At 31.0% G+C, this 10,127-nt stretch overlaps 2 protein-coding genes across 2 annotated transcripts; one reads left to right on the top strand and one right to left on the bottom strand.

The window, feature by feature from the left end:
* Window positions 1-266: 266 nt before the first annotated feature.
* Window positions 267-4,192, top strand: LOC135955316 (pupal cuticle protein G1A-like). The gene is made up of 2 exons (XM_065505669.1): window positions 267-278; window positions 3,821-4,192. The coding sequence occupies exons 1-2, from the start codon at window positions 267-269 to the stop codon at window positions 4,190-4,192; spliced, it is 384 nt and encodes a 127-aa protein (XP_065361741.1).
* Window positions 4,193-4,436: 244 nt separating this feature from the next.
* On the bottom strand, window positions 4,437-5,488 carry LOC135955315 (uncharacterized). The gene is made up of 2 exons (XM_065505668.1): window positions 5,435-5,488; window positions 4,437-4,811 (listed from the first exon to the last, which is right to left on the bottom strand). The coding sequence occupies exons 1-2, from the start codon at window positions 5,486-5,488 to the stop codon at window positions 4,437-4,439; spliced, it is 429 nt and encodes a 142-aa protein (XP_065361740.1).
* Between the last annotated feature and the right edge of the window lie 4,639 nt (window positions 5,489-10,127).

Genomic DNA, 10,127 nt, shown 5'->3' with positions numbered 1-10,127 from the left:
TTGTTTTTGGTTGTTGTCCATCATCTATCTAAATGGTCATTAAAAAGTACATGTTTTAATGTTGTTTGTATATTTTTGAAAGGGTATATTAAAGTCTGCTATTTAATTCGCGTTGATTAAATTTAATTTAATTGAATTATATTTTATTATAAAGTATATAAGCTAGAGTTAGTTTTCTTAAAGTTATCAATCATTCCAAGTCATTCTTTAAGAATACATCGAAAGTTTTAAGTGAAACATATTAAAAAAAAACTATATCAATCAAAATGTTCAAATTGGTGAGTGTGCAAAATAGTGAAGTGGAAATAAATTTTAAAAAAATTAATAGTTCTTAAAAAATTTAAAATTGTGGATAGTTTATATCCTAGCAAAATAAATAAACATTCAAAGTACTTCAAAAGTAAAAAGAATAATTCGTTATTCGGTATTAGTGCAATATACTTAATCTCTACTGAATTTAACACACGGTTATACTATTTTGCCTCCTCTTGGCTCATTCAATAGTGTTATATTAATGAATTAAAAGTTGATATTGTGAAAACTCAAAAATCAGAATTACTCATTTTAAGGATTGTGTACAGCATCAGTAAATTTTTGAATTGAAGTTGGACAAATTTTTCGAATCTCCTTAAAAATTCTAACTGACTCTGAAATGATTTTAAAATTTTTTATTTAAAAATTCCCAATATTGCTTAGTACGGAGTAATTTAAACAAATACCTTCCCTATTCTACATATTTTCTTTATATTTAGGTCTCTTGATAACTTGTTAGGAATATTTTTGGAAGTTGTATTAGATATCTATGGATTCTTGTGCGGCCTCAAAATATACTTGTACTGCGGCCTCAAATAGACTGTATACTAAACCAATTAAAGAGATAATCGTCTACTATCATCCAACAAAGCTTCCTTTGAGTTATAATTTTGAGTCCTTATTTTGCGATCTACAATTTTTTCATACGTTTTCTATCAGATTGAGAACTGGCGAATGGGCAGGGCATATCAACCTCATTGGATTGTAACCATTCGTTTACAGGCTGTTACTCACAGCCCTAGAAATGTGCTTTGGGACAATGTCGTTGTGGAATCTCCAAACTGGGGACATACTTTCTTCAGCATATGGGTACATAGCATCGTTCAAAATGGATCTGTATCCGATTCCACTCATAGTATCTTTTATAATATGAATTGAACCCTCATCTTGCCCTGAAAATCAGCCGCACTTACTACACATGTTCTCATCACTGCCTCTCAAAGAGCATTTGGATTCTTCCGAAAATTGAACAGTATTTCATTTTTAGCTTGAACACTTTAAATGTTCTTTGGCTAATTGTTTAGCCCGAAAAGTCTCTGTTTGGTATGGCGTGAGAATGACGTTGGCCAGGCTATCACCGTCAACTACGAGCACTATAGGCCGCTGATTACCATCATATTTTGTCCTGAATTGGATGATATGGACACCAACGCAATCTTATGCCACATTTGTGGGCATGGTGATCTCACGTGGAGGTGATTTCACCGGGCAACCAAGATCGTGTGATTTGGTAGATACTCTGTTCCAAAGTGAAGCCCACCCCAGAGAGAGCGTTCTGCATCGATCGAAACAAATAGTAATCGGATGGAGCAAGGTCTGAACTACAAGGCGGATGAGGCAAGACTTACCAACCACTACTTTATAAATACTTTTTAACAGTCATTGCAACATGCGTTGCCATGATGGAATATTATGGTTTCATGTCTGGCACTCCAAACTAATTAGTTGTGTTCGGTAGAAGTTCCTTATGATGATCTGGCCAGATTTCAGCAGCTCATAATGTATAGGACCCTTTTGCTCCTACCAAAAACAGAGCATTACCTTAGCGTCATGGATATTTACGGGCTTTACCTACGATCTCTTACGCTTCAGGTTATCTTAATGGATCAATTTTTCATCGCAAGTAATGATTCGGTACAAAAATTATTTTCTTTTATAGCGTTCCAGCATTATTTCGACATGCAAAATCGTCTTTCAAGGTCTCTCGGCTTCAATTCGTATGGTACTCAATTTTCCTGCTTTTGGATAAAGCCTACTGAAACTGCTGCTCTTGTTGAGTTTTACAACAGTCTTCATGGATTAATTAATGCCTTCAATTCTTGGTTTTCAAACTTTTTTGGCTGGCCTGGGCTATCGTTGTATTCCTTGTCAGAATGACCACTTCTGAAACGCACAAACCATATATCGCACAAACCACACCGCCCCTCAAAGCCAACATAACACATTCCTAAAGCCATGGAAAATTTGACATTTCGGAGGAATATACAATTTTACACATATACACTTTGATTTATTTAAATGTAAAAATAGGAATCAGTTAATGAAGGACCCTTTAGATTTTGTAAAAAGTCATGTTTTTGAAAACTAAAACTACGAAATATAGTTTTCAAAAACTTTTATCACTCACTGTATTTTGTTTTATAAGAAAGAGATACACTCAGATTCTCTGGCGGGAATCGAACCCGCAACCCTCAGACTGATAGGCCAGTACACTTTCGTCTATTCTATCAGGGTACTCATACTTAACACGCTCATGCTTAAGCATGCCTCAAGGCACTCAACGCAAAATGCCAATAAATGTAAATATAACTGATATTTCATTTCATGGGTACACAGAAAAAAATATTTCTTAAACCTTTTCAATTCAAATATATATCACATATTGAACTGGTTTCAATTATTTTATAATTCAATCAAGTATTCATGTGCTCAAAAACAAAATTATCTATTCAATAATTTTTGTATTTGAAATTCAACCAATAACGAAAATTGTATATTCAATTGTCAAAATAATCAAATTCAAAACTCAAAATTCAATAGAAAATATCAAGAAATTTTGTTTTTGAGCAAATGAATACTTGATTTAATTATGAAATAATTGAAACCAGTTCAATATGAGATAAATGTTTGAATTGAAATATAATTTTTTCTGTGTATGCTTTTGCATTAGAGAGTTGAATACTTTTTCGGCTTCGGAAGTGATGTTTGCTGGGATTTGAAACTTTTCATAATACTTTCAATTTCATACTTAAATACTTTATATATTTTTATACTTTTAAACTTTTATACTTTTACACTTTTATACCTTTATACTTTTATACTTTTATATTTTTATACTTTTATACTTTTATATTTTTATACTTTTATACTTTTATACTTTTATACTTTTATACTTTTATACTTTTATACTTTTATACTTTTATACTTTTATACTTTTATACTTTTATACTTTTATACTTTTATACTTTTATACTTTTATACTTTTATACTTTTATACTTTTATACTTTTATACTTTTATACTTTTATACTTTTATATTTTTATACTTTTATAGTTTTATACTTTTATACTTTTATACTTTTATACTTTTATACTTTTATACTTTTATACTTTTATACTTTTATACTTTTATACTTTTATACTTTTATACTTTTATACTTTTATACTTTTATACTTTTATACTTTTATACTTTTATACTTTTATACTTTTATACTTTTATACTTTTATACTTTTATACTTTTATACTTTTATACTTTTATACTTTTATACTTTTATACTTTTATACTTTTATACTTTTATACTTTTATACTTTTATACTTTTATACTTTTATACTTTTATACTTTTATACTTTTATACTTTTATACTTTTATACTTTTATACTTTTATACTTTTATACGTTTATACTTTTATACTTTTATACTTTTATACTTTTATACTTTTATACTTTTATACTTTTATACTTTTATGCTTTTATACAATTTTTAACGTTCATTTTTAATTTTACAGTTTGTCCTTGCTGCTCTCTTCGCTGTTGCCACAGCCCGTCCCGGTTATTTGGGTTCCTCCCCTGTGTTGTATTCCTCCCCCACCTACATCCAAGAACCTGCCTTTGCCAGTTATGGTTCTATTGTTAAATCGATACCCACTGCAGTTTCTCATCAATCCATCTCCCAAGTGCACTCCTCCGCTCATTATGTACAACCCATTGTAGCTCCAATTGTAAAGACCACTTATGTTGCTCCAGTACACACCAGTTATGCTGCCGCTCCCTTATACAAAACTTATGCTCATGAGGCTCCTCTCTTGCACAGCTACAATGCTGGTACCGTATTGAAGTCATATGCTCCCACTTATGGCGGTCACTACTCCCAGTGGTAATCTCAGTTCAAGGAAATAAAAAGAAGAAGGACAAAAGATTTTATATTAAAAGTATTAAATGAATTTTCTCAGTACCTATTGTTACGACTAAATAAAAAGATTTGTTAATTAAAATTTTAAAATTGAGTTTATTTTTATTTATTTAAGATTTGAATATAATTTGTTTGTAATATTTGTAATTTCATAGGTTTAAGGTATAACAATTTGAATTTCTTTTATCTGGTTTTTTATTTGTGCTGCTTATTTACTTAAGAGGCCAACCATTCCAGCCTCTGTTGTATGTCAAACCTGTATCCCAACCTGTAGGATACAGTTCTGATGTGTATGTTACTGGTGCATAAGCTAAAGGTGCAGCTGCAACATAATTTGTGTGGGGTGCTGCATAATGGGCTTTAACGTAGTCAGCGGCCGGTTGATAATCCAAAATGGGCCTGAGGTAGGGACGTTTTTCATGTACAATCGTTTGACTTTGATGTGAGATGGCCGTTGGCAAATGGGTTACAGTGTGACCCACTACAGTGGGTTCATAGGCATATTGTTGATAGGTGGGTACGGCAACGGCTGTGGGCAAATAGCCGGGACGTGCCTTGACAGCGCCGATGACCACACAGAGAACGAACTAGAGATAGAGGAATGAAGAAAATTATTGATTTTAAGAAACTTCTAATTTTGATCTTGTTGTTAATAAAAATATTGCATTCTAGAAGGTTTTTTATATTTTGCTTATATTTCGATTTTTTTTTAAATTTCATTTCTTTTCATCCTTAAAAGATTTCTAGATTAAACCATCCGTGAAAATTTAAGGTTTTTTCTTTTAAAATTATTATTCTTAGCAACTTTACACTTCAATTTTATTAAATGAAATCACTTTTTATAATTTTAACTTTGCTTGTCTTACAATTTTCAACATTTTCCTTTTGATTTTTTTGATTTGCCAATAGAGTTGTTTGAACTACCGTGTTAAGTTTAGCTGTTAACTATGAACTAATTTAAAATGAAGACTACAGTAGCATTTTATATGTTTCAATTTTGCTACTGACCCATCTTCATTTCATCAAAAACTAATTTATTACAAGCCAACAGAATATTAAGATTTTTCCGAAAAAAACTAAACAAAAAAAACCAAACTGATTAGTTCATAACTAATTTGCATTAAAAATATACGCTCCACTTGAGTAAATTTTCACAAAAACAGCGTAACAAACAAACACCTAATAATAGCCCAGAAATCTTTCAACTAACTTCCAAATGATCTTCTATATCTGTAAGACGATTGTATACATTTTTCTTAGCCATAACATATTGAAGTTTGGGCATTTGAAGACATACATACATATTTCTCTGTTCATTTGGCTTTTGTTAGTTCATTTGTTGCTATTTGACTGACTCCCACCATTAATTTTTCCCAGTTGTTGCCCATTGTCTGCGGTCAAACCAAAAAAAATAGAAATAGAAAAACCAACAGCAGCAAAAACTATAAAATCATTTGGCATTACTGACCAACTTTGCATACATTTCTAGCTGTCTGTCCATTTGTTTGTGTTGTTTATAGATCATGTTATCTATTGTTGTTTTGGCTGTTTTTTTAATATGGGCCATTGTTAATGCTAATATTAACAATAATATTATTAACAACAAAAAAACCTTTACTACCTTAATTTCTGCCATAACTTTTGCACACCCATTTTCCTTTGAATCTAGACAAAATATTTAGAAATTTTTTCAATAAATCAAATTGGCGCTTTATCGACCGCATCATAAAGTAAGTGCACGAAAATAAGGAAACGAACTTAAAAACTAAAATCATATTTTTAATTTGTTTAAGCAAAGAGAGGCATCAAATTTTTTGGACAATTTCCAAATTTTTTAAAAATTTTGAGTTGCCTAAAAATGTTAAATTCGCTTTGGTTTGTCTCATATCGGAGTTCAAAGTTCAAATTGTATATAATAATGTTGTAAAATAGCTCAATTTCAATTGTAATTAACTTTTTAATCGCTTATCCAATTTTTACAATATTGGTATCATAATAACTTTGAACAAAACAAGTAAGAGAGCTATATTCGGCTGTGCCAAATCTTATATACCCTTCACCAAATTATACTTTAAAATAAAAATTTTAAATATTTTTAGGTAAACAAAATTTAAATTTTTTTCCCAGTTGTTTTTTCGAAATAGTTTTTTAATTTTTTTTAAATATTTTTTTTAAATTTTATAATTTTTTTTTTAATTTAAAAAATTTTTTTTTTTAGTTTTTAATTTTTTTTTTAATATTTAGTGAAAAAAAATTTTGGTGAAAAAAAAATTCGGGTTAAAAAATTCGGGTTTTTGATTTTGACCCATTGTAAGTCCAACTTACTATGGTCTTATATACGTCGTTGCATAGGTCTTTGAAATATCTATCATTAGATATCCATATTGTCTATATTAATGATTTAGTAATCCAGATATTGGTCAAAAATAGGTCAAAAATCGAGGTTGTCCTGGTTTTTTCCTTATATCTCAGCCATTTGTGGACCGATTTTCTTGATTTTAAATAGCAGCCGAAGAATTTCGGAGATATTGATATATCATTCGTGTATGTAAGTTATTTGGGGGCTTCAGAAAGTTGATTTCAACACACAGACGGACAGACGAACATGGCTATATCGACTCCGCTATCTATAACGATTCAGAATATATATACTTTGTGGGGTCGCAAATGAAAAATGTAGAAATTACAAACGGAATGACAAACTTATATATACCCCTGCCAATCATGGTGAAGGGTATAAAAATTGCGCTTGATTAAAGGATATCTCAAAATATTTCCTTCCATTTCTTAAAGATTTTCCTCAATTATAAGCCATTGTATGCTTAACAACAAAATAATAAAATTTAGTAAACAATTCCTAATATTTCGAAAAATATTGGATGTATGACTTAAAAATGCGAGATTCTCACTTAGTTATTAAACATTTTACTGTAAACAACAAATTTCTTTTGTTTCGTAAATGTCGAACTTTGTTTGCCAACAAAGCGTCATATATTTTTTGCTTTACTTCTTCAATTTGAAAAAAACAGTCGCTGAAGCACACCAATTGCTTACCAAAGCTTATGGTGAATGTGTTCCATCGGTTTCTACATTGAAGAGATGGTTTGTGCGGTTCAGAGGAGGTGATTTTGACAGGGAAGACAAAGATCGCCCAGGCCAGCCAAAAAAAAGTTTGACCAAGAACTGGAGGCATAACTCCATTAAGATTGTTGTCAAACTTAACAAGAGCTTGCAAAATCAGTGGGAGCTAATCAAGCAGCAATTTTAAAACGTTTGCGAGTAGCAGGAAATTGGGTACTATACGAATTTGAAGCCCAGATACCTAGAATGACGATTTTGCATGTCCGAAATGATGCTTAAACGCTATAAAAGAAAATCATTTTTGCGCCGAATCATTATATGCGATGAAAAATGGATCCATTACGATAACCCGAAGCGTAAGAGATCGTATGTGAAACCTGAACAACCAGCTGAATCGACAGCAAAGTCAAATATCCATGGCGCTAAGGTAATTTTCTGTATTTTTTGGTAGCAATAGGATCCTGAAATTTGACCAGACCATCACAGGGAACCTATACCGGCAAGCATTGGTATAATAATGCCCAGAACATGCGACCAGACATGAAACCTTAATATTCCATCATGACAACGTTCGATCACATTTTGCAATACCTGTAAAAAACTAGTAGTATCCGGAATTGGCTTGATTCGTTATTGGCCTCAAAAGATGAGCAATTCTTTGGCGTGGAATCCACTTATTGCCAGAAAGATTGGAAAAGGTCTTAGTTAATAATGGCCAATACTTTAAATAAATTTATGTTGTACAATTGTTTCAAAATAAAGGCTAAACATTTTAAAAGATCGCAAAAACCGGTAGAGTAAAAAACTTTCCTTCAGTATAAAAATTTAACAATTAGTTATTAAAAAATTAAATTTTTTCAAATATATCACTAAATTTCAATTCTCTCGAGAATCCCTCATGGTCCAATATATGTATGGTTTTAATCTTAATTAAAATATTTGGAAAATGGAGATGGCTTCATTGGAATAAGGACAACTTTCTATGCTATATTCCGTGTTAAAAAATGTTTTATTTTTATGGCCATACGAATAAAGACTGTTTTTTAAAGACGCTGAACACTGTTTTGTGTGTCAACTGATTTGACAGTTCTCGGTTTTGAGGTTAGTTTGGAATGGAAAAGTTTCATGAGTAGACTCACGCCAGGGCAACGTTTGCAAATTGTACAAATTTATTATGGAAATCATGGTCCAATTCGACGAACTCATCGGGCATTGCGTGCATTTTGTGGTGTTTATAATCGTCCAGTAACAACTAAACTTGTGTCCATCCACATTATGGAAAATTTGGCGTAAGGATCTTGATTTGCGTGCCTAGACGATTAAACTCGTATAGGAATTGAAAGAATTGATCATCGTTCGCGCCGTACAATTACTGAATGGACCAAAGGAAACATCGCTATTGACGCACAATTTCATTTGAAACTTCTGTTCAGTGATGAATCACACTTTTGATTAAATTACATTGTCAATAAACAGAATTTCCGTATTTGAAGCGATGATAATCCTCAAGCCATTGTCGAAACTAAATTACATCCAGAACAACTCTCTGTTTGGTGCGCGTTACTATCTTCACACATAACGATGGTCAGAACGTTACAGTCAACGGTAAGCGGTATAGAGACATGCGTACTAACTTTTTCGTGCCTCAATTGGAAGGCATTATTATTGGAGACATTTCATATTTACTGAGAGAATAATTTCAAGAAATGATCTATTAACATCTGTCCTCGTTAACATCGTTCATGTGTTTTGACGCCAGTAGATTATTTCCTCAGCGATAACCAGAAACCATCGTGCACTTAAAAGCGAATATTCAATGCGTTATTGCCAAAATACAGCCTAATTTACTGCGATGGGTGTGTGGAAATAGGAACTCCAGGTTACATGCCCGAAATCATATTTAGACATTAATACCATACAATTATCTAATTAATAAAGCGACTTGGATGGCTACTAAAAACGTTTTTCTCTCTTCAGACTAATAGTCCAGCGCATTACGATATGATAATCTATGAGGATACAATCCCCCCCCTAAATACTGCTTATGTAGAAATACATTCCAGATATTCAGCCCAATTATGAATAAAAAATTCCGCGGGAGTTTGTTCCCCGGGAGTTGTTTCCCATTGAATTTGAATAGGACAAATGAGATTATATTTTTTTATATGGGCTGATTATATTTTTTTATAAATATTCAATTATTTTAAAAGTGGTTCGATTTTTAGGATTTTCCAAATTTGTTAAAAAAATATAAATTTTAAAAAATTACAAAAAAGATAATATTTTTTTATCATATTATAAACAAAATTCATGCTATTCAAAATCAACAAGAATATTAAAAAAAAAATTTGTTTAGAACCCAAGATATGGATTTTTAAATTTTTGAAAAACCAAAATTGGTGGGGAAGTTATTTTCAAATTTTTCACGTAACTTAACGGTAACGGGATTATTTAAGGTACAAAACCTATAAAAAACCATGTTCCATATAGTAAATGTATAATGGCTAGTTTGACCTTAACCAGGAGAGATCAATAAAATTAATGAAAGCACAGTGGGCCATTTTGAAAAAAAAAATAATTATGAAATTTTTAGAGTTCGCCTGATAACCGATTTCGGTTTTGAATTATGCTAAAAATCTGCCAAATAATTAATGGAAAACAAAGAATCTTATATTTTATTGTAAAATGTTGGTTCTCTCTCAAAAAAAAAAAACAATATTAATGGAGTTCACACTGCAAATTGAGTTCTGAAAAGTCTAAAAGTATAAAATTATAAAAGTGTTTTAAGTAAGAAGTTAAGTTCCTAAGTTCCTATTTAACTA

Source organism: Calliphora vicina, chromosome 3 (genome assembly GCF_958450345.1).
Source record: "Calliphora vicina chromosome 3, idCalVici1.1, whole genome shotgun sequence".
In the NCBI taxonomy this organism is placed as follows: domain Eukaryota; kingdom Metazoa; phylum Arthropoda; class Insecta; order Diptera; family Calliphoridae; genus Calliphora; species Calliphora vicina.
The sequence above is the reverse complement of the archived record's forward strand: the minus strand, read 5'-3'. Positions and strand labels throughout refer to the sequence as shown.